This window comes from Adiantum capillus-veneris, chromosome 20 (genome assembly GCF_014529385.1).
Source record: "Adiantum capillus-veneris isolate H3 chromosome 20, ASM1452938v2, whole genome shotgun sequence".
NCBI lineage: Eukaryota > Viridiplantae > Streptophyta > Polypodiopsida > Polypodiales > Pteridaceae > Adiantum > Adiantum capillus-veneris.
Window position 1 is genome coordinate 13,464,979 of NC_140950.1, and position 12,530 is coordinate 13,477,508.

At 40.5% G+C, this 12,530-nt stretch overlaps 1 protein-coding gene across 1 annotated transcript; it reads left to right on the forward strand.

Annotated features, from left to right (window-relative positions):
• Nucleotides 1–7,672: 7,672 nt before the first annotated feature.
• LOC147432132 (uncharacterized) lies at nucleotides 7,673–10,584 on the forward strand. Its single transcript, XM_086492132.1, has 7 exons — nucleotides 7,673–8,102; nucleotides 9,006–9,098; nucleotides 9,179–9,283; nucleotides 9,398–9,439; nucleotides 9,522–9,651; nucleotides 9,736–9,837; nucleotides 10,100–10,584. The coding sequence occupies exons 1-7, from the start codon at nucleotides 7,965–7,967 to the stop codon at nucleotides 10,270–10,272; spliced, it is 783 nt and encodes a 260-aa protein (XP_086348258.1). The 5' UTR covers nucleotides 7,673–7,964; the 3' UTR covers nucleotides 10,273–10,584.
• The last annotated feature ends 1,946 nt before the right edge of the window (nucleotides 10,585–12,530 follow it).

Consider the following 12,530-nt stretch of genomic DNA (forward strand, 5'->3'; position numbering starts at 1 on the left):
TGCCCACACCGCGCAAAGAGGGCATTATACAGCTTGTCACTCCCCCCCTCATCGCGTCGTTCTGGCTCCATGCACACACCATGCAAAAAAATCTTGAGTGACCTTATTATTTGGATTCCTATGGTTTTTCTCATATGTACAAGATATTAGCAAAAGGCCTATTTGGTGCCACACTATGCCTTGCTTGCACAACAGGATAGGGGGTATTTTTAGAATCTCACTACCCCAACCCTCATGTTGTGTGGGTCATTTTTGGAACACCAATTTGGTGCCACACTATGCCTTGCTTGCACAGTAGGATAGGGGGCTAGTTTTAGAATCTCATTACCCCAATCTTGACATGTGGGTTATTTGCATTCACAGATTCACCCCCCTCTCCTCGCACCATACGGGATAGTGTCTCCGGAGGCCTTTTTTGGCCATACCGACCTCTCCGGGTGTCAGAACGAGGCATATAGCCAGTCGTTTTCGGGGTTTTTGGGCATTTCAGACTCATTTTTGATGTTAAAATTTTGTCATTTTTCTCTGTTTGAAAGTTATAATTTTAAGTTGAGTCAAAAGAGCTAAAACAACAAAGTTTTATTAACATGGCTTAAAGGGAAAGGGGCTTGAGGGTGATGAAGATTCCAATAATGATGGTCCATGCCAATGGTTTCTAGATGTAATGTTATAGGATCATGGTCACATGGAAGTCTACATAGAAGAGTGAAAAATTTTCAAGATCAAATTTGATCTCACAGAAATGTTAGAATAGTTAAAAGGAAACTTGTCTTAGGAGTTATAGATGAGTAAAATGATTGTGTGAAAAAGGGGAAAGAAAGTTTTAATCTTGATGTTGCAATGTTTAGAGGAACATATGTTGTAACTTTACAAGGTATTATATTGTGAAAATGAATGTTTTGCAAGGAGATTGGGAGTAAATTTACAAGGAGATTTAAAGTAAATTTACAAGGAACTATATTGTTAAAATGATAGTCTTTTGCAAGGAATGATATTGTAACTTTGCATCTAATAGTCTCCTCCTTGGAATGATTGTGATGTTCACAACAAAGTGGTTGTTGTTGGTTCTTTGATCTCATCCTCTATAATTGCCTCCCTTAGTACCGAATGAGTATTTATTTTAGTGCATTGCTTCTTCTTTTGTCATCCTCCCTTTCTTGTTGATGTGAAAAATGAAGTTTGTGCTTGATAATGTGACTTCTATGTGTTGCAATGGGCACTTGTTTTGCAAAATGAGGTCCGTGTAGATAGAGCATATGCTGCATGATATCATGAGATCCAATTTTCAACAGAGAAAACTAAGTGAATCTTTTGGCTTTCAAACCTGCTTTTGAAGCATCCTGCAAAAAATTCATGTCCTTTTAGAAATAGTTGGATCCATCTCCAAATGCAGATTTATGAAGATTTATGAGAGTAAAGCTTCAAAATTTTCTATTTACCTTCTAGCTCGTGGATCACCAGGACAACTTAATGAGTTTTTAGGCAGAGTGGAAATGGTGAAAAATCTTGTGAGGCTGAAGGGAGCTTCTAACCAAAGCAAAACTAGTGAGAAAGTTTGGAAAACTTGTGAGGCTGAAGTGAGCTTCTAGGAAGAGAAAAACTAGTGAGAAAATTTGGAAATCTTGCGAGGGTGAGGAGAGAAAAATGGTTTCCATGCAAAGTAGAAATGATGGGAAAACTTGTGAGGTTGAAGTGAGTTTGTAGCCAAGCAAAACTAGTGAGAAAATTTGGAAAGCTTGTGACGGTGAAGAGAACAAAATGGTGGTTCTCTTGCAATGGTGAAGAGAGAAAAACTGCAGTGGTCCTTCTAGCTAGACCGGAAATGGCGGTCCACTTGCGAAGGTAGAGAGAGCTTGGAAAGCTTGTGAGGGTGAAGAGAGCCTAATGAAATGGATTGAGAGAAAGAGTAGTGAGGAAAACCATCATTCAAAAGTGAAAATTTTGTATTTGCAGCCAAGCCAACAAAATAGGTCCAATAGGGAAGAAAATAGTGTGAAAATGACATATTTTGTTCATATTGAAAGATCTGTATAGGGATACTCTTTAAATGCTCTAGATATGCTTTGAATACCCAAAACGGTCAAATTTGGAGCCGTTTTGACCGTCAAATGCTCCGCTAATTAGCAAGCTCACCAATTCCTTACACAACCCTTTTTGAGGCCTTTTGGCCCTAATGAATCCGCATAATGGGTTGGTTAGCTATTACCTTGGATATGCTAGACATATTCTTGGGTCTTCAATATATACTAACAAGCACTGCTATAACTAGCATTGTCCCAAACAACATTTTTTGTGCACGTTAACATGCTTCTACCCTGTGACAACACTTGTAATTAATGACAATTATTGACATTGTAAATACCAAAACCCATTGTGCCAAAAAATGGGCCAATATTCCCAATAGAGATTCACAATCATGTGCTCTTCAATGGCCATACCTCTAGAAATGCAAAAAGTCCATCTGTAGTTGCCTATAAACATTGAAGATCCTTGTAGTCGTCATTCAAAGATGCCGATATTCGCACCTCCAATGTCAACCTCTTGCAAGAATCTTAGGAACATGGGTACATAAATAAGATGTCTATCTCATAGCAAAGTCTTCTACAAACCAATTGAGATGAATAATAACCACAACTTGAAGGGGATAAAGCTGGATGGAGGAAATTGTCAAACTACCAATCTCCTATTTTGAGGATAAAACATGGGCAGCCAAAAATCACAAGTGAATCGCTTGAGAGCCCAATTACCCCTTTCAAAGGTGGATCTCGTCAAACTACATTTGCCAAAGGGATGTTCGATGATGCAAAACACACAAACTAGTCTTGCTTGGTTGGCCGTGTCATAGTAGTTAGTGTTGGAACTAGTGTAAATGTGCAAATAGTAGGATACGTGGACAAATGATAGGATACATGATAAATGTGTGAATAGTAGTTAATGTGTAAATTATAGAATACATGGGTACATTGGAGGAAAATTGGTTTTGAAACAAAAAAGATAAATCAAAATAAACATAGAAGATTTTACTAAACACATTGGTGAAATCAAAACCTCATTTTTTGTAAAGCATGCCTGCATTTTTTCCATCAAGATAGAGAAGAGCACTAACCTTATGGCTAATGCCTTCACCTTAACAATTTTGTACGACAAAAATCTCACCTTTCAGGATCTACGAATGAGAACAAAGTGGTTAGTTTGAAAATAAAGTAAAGATGAGTGTAAAAAGATCAATCTCGTCATGATTGTGCAATAAAGCATGACCCCGTATGCCAACTTGCTGCAAAACCCACATGCATTCAATATGCAAGCATATGTGACAAGATGTGTAGACAATCCAACTTTGCTATTGAAAGCGTTATGGTGCTCTCTTTTGGACACATCCAACAAGTAGCATGCTCCAGGCGAAAGTCATCTGGAACTATTAGTTGTGTGCTTCATAGCCATTCTTAGTCACCTTCCACTAATTTGGATATAAAATCACAAATGTTGGATGCAAACCTAGCAAATTCCTAAGGTTACCCAAGTGGATCATCATGGTAGAAACAAAAGCTGAGAGAAATCCAAACTTATAGCTCAAAACCTCTGAATGGAAGCTACATCTCGTAAAACATCTCAAATATGTCAAAGGTTCATCCCTACCAAAAGTAAACATCTTGAGGAGGGAAAACAATAGCAAGCCATCTATTCATACTACAAAACAACCAACGTCGTGAGATAGTGAGTTTTGAATAGTATGCCATGTACAAAACTTTCACTCAACATTGCACTAATTAGTGAAAAAACACTTTTAATGCAAGCCAAATTATGCGAGTGTTTGTAAAGAATCATAGGAATCATAGAAGACATAGAGGGCTATGCATGCCACTTACATTAAAATGTAAAATGATGCTACTTTTAGAGCATTTCAGGTATCGTTGTGGAGTGCCTATACTCTCAAGGCCGAGGTGATATCTCTGTAACTTGTAATTATCTTGTAAAAGGTAGTGAGTAGGTGATACGATCTTTTTAATTGAAAAGACAGGTGAATCAAATGAGATGCTTAAGAGAGTGGAAGCAACAGTGCGTCGAACTGGAGTCTCTCTCTCTCTCTCTCTCTCTCTCTCTCTCTCATGCATGGAGACAATACATGTGCCAACGAGATGGAAAGGGAAGGCCTTTCTCATATGCACAAGGGAGAGGAGGTTCTCTCTCTCTCTCTCTCTCTCTCTCTCTCTCTCTCTCTCTCTCTCTCTCTCTCTCTCTCTCTCTCTCTCTCTCTCTCTCTCTCTCCCCCCCCTATCTCTGTGTGTGTGTTTGTTTGCACGCGTACGAGCTGCACCATAACACCCATAACCGTCGGCAATTAAGCTGGAGGAGGCACGCGTAGGTAGTGAACCACACAAGAAGAGGAGACTCTCTGATCTCTTTCGCTTTGTGAATTGCTCCATAGCCATAGTGTAGGGGAGAAGATGGAGAGGGCCTGAGAGAGCTCGATGCGTTTGGAGGTTGAGAGATGTGTGCAGGCCCGAGAGTAGTGTGCAGGCTGCAGATGTGTCGGGTGGGGCAGGGAAACCCGACAATTAGGTTAAAGGGGCGAGGTGTATGTATGTAACAAAAGCTCAACAAAATGGGCTACTTATAATGTTTTCTAATCTGGCTCCATATTTGAAAATTGGCCTTCCTTCTCACATGATGAAGTGCTCAATTTTCTAGTAGCCTCAACCCTTTTGCAAAGCTTTTCCTTCATCCAATCATCTTCATTGGCTGCAAGTGCCACAAAACAATAATTTCAAGCTAAAAAATACAAGATCTAACAACATCGTAGCAAAACAATTCAACATCATAATGACACATATACCCAGTGTCACCCATGACAAATGGTAAAAGGTTTCTAGATATTAATGCTTACATCTTATACAGTTTAGATGCTTGCTACCATTTTGGGTATGGTAGTAAGTATATACGACCTGCAAGCTAGCATTTTGTTAGAATATTGGGTGTGCTAATTAGCATATTGGATATGCTAATTAGCATACTGGGTTGTCAAGTTAGTACACTAGATTTGGTTTTAAGATTATTAGATATGCTAGTTAGCATTTTGGGTATGCTAATTAGCATACTGGATCTATGGATTAGCATACATATATGCTAACCAGCACAATGGGCTGGTTCGCTATTACCTTGGATATTCTAGACATATTCTTGAGTCTTTAATATATACTAACAAGCACTGCTATAACTAGCGTTGTCTAAGACAACATTTTTTGTGCACGTTAACATGCTTGTACCCTCTGACAACACTTGTAACGGCAATCATCGACATTGTAAATACCAAAATCCATTGTGCCAAAAATTGGGCCAATCTTCCCAATCGAGCTGCACAATCATGTGCTCTTCAATGGCCATACCTCTAGAAATGCAAAAAGCCCATCTGTAGTTCGACTAAAAACATTGAAGATCCTTGTAGTGGTCATTCAAAGATGCCGATATTTGGACCTCCAATGTCGACCTCTTGCAAGAACCTTAGGAACATGGGTACAAAAATATGATGTCTATCTCATAGCAGAGTCTTCTACAAACCACTTGAGATGAATAATAACCACAAGTTGAAGGGAATAAAGCTGGTTGAAGGAAATTGTCAAACTACCAATCTCCTATTTGAGGATAAAACATGGGCAATCAGAAACCACAAGTAAATCGCTTGAGAGCCCAATTACCCCTTCCAAAAGTGGATCTCATCAAACTACATATGCCAAAGGGATGTTCGATGATGCAAAACACACAAACTAGTCTTGCTTGGTTGGCCTTGTCATAGTAGTTAATGTTGGAACTAGTGTAAATGTGTAAATAGTAGGATACGTGAATAAATGATAGGATACATGATAAATGTGTAAATAGTAGTTAATTTGTAAATTAAAGAATACATGGGTACCTTGGAGGACAATTGGTTTTGAAACAAAAAAAGATAAATCAAAATAAACATAGAAGATTTTATGAAACACATTGGTGAAATCAAAACCTCATTTTTTGTAAAGCATGCCTGCATTTTGTCCATTAAGATAGAGAAGAGCACTAACCTTATGGCTAATGCCTTCACCTTAACAAGTTCGTACGACAAAAATCTCGCCTTTCAGGATCTACAAAATGAGAACAAAGTGGCTAGTTGAAAATAAAGTAAAGATGAGTGTAAAAAGATCAATCTCTCCATGATTGTGCAATAAAGCATGACTCCATATGCCAACTTGTTGCAAAACCCACATGCATTCAATATACAAGCATTTGTGACAGGATGTGTAGACAATCCATCTTTGCTATTGAAAGCGTTATGGCGCTCTCTTTTGGACATATCCAACAATTAGCATGCTCCATGCGAAAGTCATTAGGGAAAGTTTGTGACTTCGTCCTTTTACATGCGAAAGTCATCTGGAACTGTTAGTTGTGTGCTTTATAGCCATTCTTAGTCACCTTCCACTAATTTGGATATAAAATCACAAATGTTGGATGCAGACCTAGCAAATTCTGAAGGTTACCCAAGTGGATCAGCATGGTAGAAACAAAAGCTGAGAGAAGCCAAACTTATAGCTCAAAACCTCTGAACAAAAGCTACATCTCTAAAACATCTGAAATGTTCTTGACGTCCCTACCAAAAGTAAACATCTTGAGGAGGAAAAAATAGCAAGCCATCTATTCATACTACAAAACAACCAACGTCGTGAGATCGTGAGTTGTGAATAGCATGCCACGTACAAAACTTTTACTCAACATTGCACTAATTAATGAAAAAACACTTTTAATGCAAGCCAAATTATGCAAGTGTTTGTAAAGAATCATAGAAGACATAGAGTGCTATGCATGCCACTTACATTAAAATGTAAATTGATCCTACTTTTAGAGCATTTTAGGTATTGTTGTGGAGCGAGTATAAGCATGAAAGCTTCTCAAGGCAAGTCGATGTCGGCTCTTTCCAACATCTGCTCCTTGTTGAATGAAGGAGGAAGGACCACCTTGGTTATTTGTGGTGCCACTCCCAAGATGACCGAGACCCTCTCGTGGTGGGTGATTGTTGAACAATTGCTTTGCACCATTGAGGAATCTCCCCGAAAGCCAAGTTGTGAACCGGGTTTTGAACCAACTTTGGCGGTAACGAGTCAAGCTGAGACTTGTCAGAGGAGTAATCATGCGTCACAAACGGGGAGGTTGGGAGTTATTTTGCATGACAGAGAGGGATGGGGCGATAACTGTTGCGAGAGGGGGTCCATATAGAGGAGGAGGGGGGTCTCAATGGATGAGATAGCCCCCCTTCATTCGGAGCTTGAGGAAGCCTTGTTAGTTCGCCATGGAAAACAAGGGTTGCAAGCTTTCAACACCCTTGCTTCTTGTTGCTCTCAATACTTGTTCTTTGTACACAAAGAGATATGAGATGTTAAGACTTTTTACTCTCGAGTCTCAAGTGACAAGCTTGTTCTTTGTACACCAACAAATATGAGATCTTTACAATATGCATAGTGCATGCCGTGGGGCGGTTCAAGTTAATAGTTTATTGAATTGATTGTTGAGAGTCTCATTGCTTACATTTTGAACATTGGACTTTGAAGTTTGAACTTCCGTCACGTTGGAAAATTCCAAAAACCGTTGAAAAAAAGCGTTGATGACAGATGTTGGCACTCGTGTGGTGGAGGTCGCGCCGTGGCCCGGGCTCTCAGGGCTGAGGGCCTCCCGTTTTAATTCCTGCATACTCGGGAGGGGTAGCGCCTTAGCCCGGCCGATCTTGCCGTCACTTTTCCCACCTACCATAGCCAGCGCTCCTTAACTGTGATCGGCCTCTCCTGGCGATCATCGGACTCCTCGCAAGTCTTCGCCACAGCCAAGTACAAGCGACATCGCTCCCTTTAATCCCTTCTAGGGCAGACTATTGTCGCACAGACAGTGCTGTTCAAGCCTACTGCAGCAGACGTTTCCTTAGCCAGAGCTTTTGCAAAGTCCGCGCTATGAGTCCACCTCTTGCCTCGCCCTCACAAAGCCAGAAGCTGAGAGTTCTTTGTTTGCATGGGTTTCGTACCAGTGGCATCATCATGGAGACACAGATGCGAAAGCTGGATCGGACAGCCCTTGACCTCTTGGATATGGTATGCCATTCTGTCTTCACAAAGCCATTCTGTTTTAACCTTTGTGAAGCTTGAAATGCGTACTAGGCGATTCTATTCTGCATTATGTATCTTCTCATGTCGCAGGGAAGAAATGTGTGTGTGGGAATGGGTGTGCTTGATTGTAACTGCTCCAGAAGTGTTGAACAATGGTCCATTAGGATTTAGCTCGAGAAAGATCGAGCTTTTTAGTTTAGTGCTTGAAATGTAATGATTTTAAATGAATTGACATGCCTATTAATGCTTTATCTGTTGATAGCTCCTCTCAATAAGAAACGAGTTTTCATTTGTTTTTGTATGTAACAAGCATAGTTTTCCATAAGTCGTTCATATGTTACCAGTTGGGTACGGAACTATGGAATAAGTACATACTAGACACCCCCCCCCCCCCCCCCCCCCCCCCCGCGGACTCCATACATCCAATTCCATACGACACACTAAAAACGAAATTTAAAATAATATAGAGGAGCACAAATAGTATGCATTGATTTGCCATAGAAATTTTAGGATCTAAGCAAAGAACAAAATGAGCCAAAAAATGGAGCCTCGAAGGCATAAAAAGGAGTCTCAAGCAGTGAAGTCTGAAAAACCTAGTCATACTTCAATTTCTCGGACGCGTCCGGGAGTATGGTTCCCCAGTCCGGAGAAAACTATTCAACAAGTTTACACGCCGGAGGCATGCCTATTAGGGTTCAATATCTAGAAAATTTCTTCTTTGTTTTGGGTCAAATAGGGCATAAGCTAAATGCAACTGGGATGTGAGCCAGGGTCTGCAAAAATTTGCTACCTCTAGTCTACGGCCCGGTTGGTGAGACTTATTTTTTAGCTTCTTGAAGTGTAATGGTCTTGCCTTTCTTTTAACTCTGTATTGTTGGATTTTGGCAGACCTTTTTGGATGCACCGTATCCTGCTGAAGGAAAGTCCGATGTAGAGGGTATCTTCCCACCACCCTATTATGAGTGGTTTCAATTTACAAAGGTTTGGTTTCAGTCCAATGCATATGACCGGTCTTTTTGAAATTCTCAATGGTGCTTGAGCCTTGATGTGTTTTTGTGCAGACTGACACTGGTGCCATTTTCAGACATTTAAAGGAATGCATTCAATTTATATCAGATTTCATGGAGAAGCATGGGCCATTTGATGGCATTGTCGGATTTTCACAGGTAGCTCATAGTAACTTGTATGCTATATGCGCATGTGTAATGGGAAATATTTATTAAGGCGCTCACGGTTTCATTAAGTAGTAGTAATGAGGTTTGCTATTACTTGTTTTATAGGGTGCATTTTTATCAGCAGCACTTGCAGGCATGCAAGAGCAGGTAAAATTTTACTCCTCAACGTTCCTGTCTTACAAGGACTTGGGTAATAGCATTTTAAATGTTTTCCTGGTGGCTGTTTCAGGGACTTGCTCTTACGTCTGTTCCACAGTTACGCTTCGTCATTGTCATATCTGGTGGTGTGCTTGACGGTGAGCATGAATGGAGGGATTGCTACTCTGAACCTATCAAGTGCCCATCTTTGCATTTCATAGGTATATTCCTAAAAATGCTTCTTTGTCAGATTTGTAATGTTCACATAATTGTGGTTTTTGAACATTGGATTTTTTAAAATTTAGGAACAAGGGATTTCCTGCAACCGAGAAATGAGGAACTTTTACTGAAATTTGCAAATCCAATAGTCATTCGGCATGAGGCAAGGCATACGGTGCCAAGGCTAGGTAATCGCTGAGCACCACATGCACGTTGTATGTTTAATTCATGCAGAGTGTAAAATAATCTACAAGTATAAAACATTCCATCCTTTTACGGATCGGAATATGTACGTATATACAAATGCACGCATCCATGTATAATCAGCTACGTGCCTGCATATCTGTATCTGTATAGAGAAGGAAGCATGCAAATGGCTGCCTGTTAGCATTCAACAAATACACAACTTGTGAATTTGACGGCCTCTACTTGATCTCTTGCGGCCTGCAGATGAAAAAGCTGTGTTACCAATGAAAACTTTTCTCGAGCGTATTTTAAGCGTGCATGAGGAGGATGAAGATGGTGAACATGTAATCTTAAGCACTGTCAAGGAGCAAGAAGGGCATGTGCCAGAGCATTCGACTGCCACATGGACTTATACCTCCTGTGCTGCTCTTGCTTGAATTATTTTTTGCATTTGCATCAAGCAAAACATCCTCCCGTCAAGAAGAAACCCAAGAAATCCATTCATAATGTCCCATATTTACATACCTAAACATTAAAGGCAAAGGAGCAAAATGGTAGCTAATGGAAGCGGGCTATGGAAGAAGTATGCACCACAACCACAGTTCAGTGGACTGACACTCCATGCACGAACCCATTTCTTGGCTGGCTTTGTTGCTGTGGCCTCTCTATGATTAGATGCACAAACTGGTGCAATGGATTAGTATTTTTTCTGATTTTAAGAAATCAAATTTTTGTGAATGCTTTGTTCATACGAGTTTAACTTCCGAGTGCACATTCTAATGTTTGGCATTTTAATAGCCTGGTGTAAATTCATGGGTGTCTTATGCTTTCCACAAGCTGTAGTATCGACTATTGTAAGGTCAAAGTACTGAGATTTATATTGCTTCAAAGAAACAGGAGTTATGCAGATGGGTCCTTGCAGTAAGGCATCACACAGGTCCTACAATGCAACAAGGTAAGAGTCTGCCATTAATGGCGTACATTGAACTATGGACATCTCTAGAAGGTTGACTCGATGGTAAACAGTCTTGACACTTTTTTGCTAATATTGATCTTGTGACTATCATTACCTTCTGCGTCGCACTTCAAATGCAGAAAAATCTTGTGCCATTTATCTACTAAGTATTACCTCGACTTGTTCCTGGGAAAGAAAATTGTCTTGTAGAGTGGAGGCTCTTGTCTGGTTTAGAGAATACTGGTGGTATAGAATTAATAAGTCCAAGTTCTCCCAAAAAACTTCTCATGGCGATTCAAGCCTTCGAAGCAGATGTTCAAAAATATGCCCCCCTATGCCTTTCTCATTCTTTCGATCTAGAAGGGAATAACCCTGCTCGCTATCCCCTGCCAATTTACAACTTTCTCAGAACCATAGCCTCATCGGTAGGGGAAGTCATCCTCCTAGGGATTTTAATCCCTTATGGCATCTTTTGCCTGATTTTGTCAAAATAATGGGACATTTTTCTTTCAATCAATTATTTTCAAGCATCTACCCCACGCATGCTTCCACACTGGTCTTAAGACTCACAAAATTAAGGACTGCCCGGCTAGGAAACCCAAATCATTAGATTCTTCAGTACCTCCTGATCGATCGGATAAAAAAATTATTCGCTCCTCTCCTCCGCCTTCCAAACCTTCCTCCCAACAGGAGTCTCCCCCTCCCCCTGAGGGCGGTGCTTCCTCACAGCCTCCCAAAGGGTAGAGCACCCGAGGTCAACGATTGACAACCCAACCCCTTTCTCATAGATACTCTTCAACCTACCCCCTTAGAAGCCGAACCTCCCCTCTGGTCAAAGACCCCAATAAAGAGAAAGAGGTTGACGCACAAAGATAAATGCAACCACACCCAAGTTACATAGCCTAGGCAAAAAACAAAACAACCCCCCAAAATGAAAGGCATCTCTTGGAGGTTCATCAGCCCTAAAAAAGCTCTCCTCTTCAAAGACTGGCATATGTCTAACCCGGTAGGCTTCATTGCTCTTCAACAATTCAAAATCTCAGCTAGTGATTTAGACCGATCGACTTAAATCCATAGCTCCGGGTCTTCACCCGTCATTATAGAGTTTCAAGTGGGTCAACTCTTGGCATCAAGCCCAGCCTTATTCCAACATCAATTGATTTCGATATTGATGCTGGTTGGTGTAGCTTCAACTTCGACACCCCAAACCCATTCACCCTAGTTTCTTGCTATGCAGGAGGCTCGGTTTAGCAAAGAACAACCCTCTAGAATGGAACTGACCAAGACAGGTTCAAGGGATTAGGCACTGTGCTCAAAGGGGCAGAACTTGAAGCTTTCAATGAACTATCAAACTCGTTTGAATTGGTCGATATGGGAGATTTCTCCTAGCACAATCATAGTAAAGGTTCCATGTGTTGCAAGGCGCAAGGCGAGGCTAGATAGATGCTATATCTCCTCCCCCTTGCTTTCCTCCTTCCCGAGTGCCAAAGCTTCCATCTTCAAGACAAGCTGTTGTGTGATCAACTATCCACAGGTGATTACTTTAAGGGAGTCTTTTGGGTGGTTCTATGCTGACATATCACTCTTACAAATTCCTTTGCAAACCAATTGAAATAAACCGGTACATGAAATCTAGAAAACATCTCAAGAAATTCTTTTGCAAACTTATAAAATGCTATCCAAGGTACTGATGAAAATTTTAATCCGTCACTTTTGTACACAACATTAATAGTAACTACA

Coding starts and splice junctions, on each gene's coding strand:
- LOC147432132 (XM_086492132.1), top strand. CDS start 7,965: ATGAGTCCACCTCTTGCCTCGCCCTCACAAAGCCAGAAGCTGAGAGTT. Junction 8,103..9,005: donor CCCTTGACCTCTTGGATATG/GTATGCCATTCT, acceptor GGATTTTGGCAG/ACCTTTTTGGATGCACCGTA. Junction 9,099..9,178: donor AGTGGTTTCAATTTACAAAG/GTTTGGTTTCAG, acceptor GTTTTTGTGCAG/ACTGACACTGGTGCCATTTT.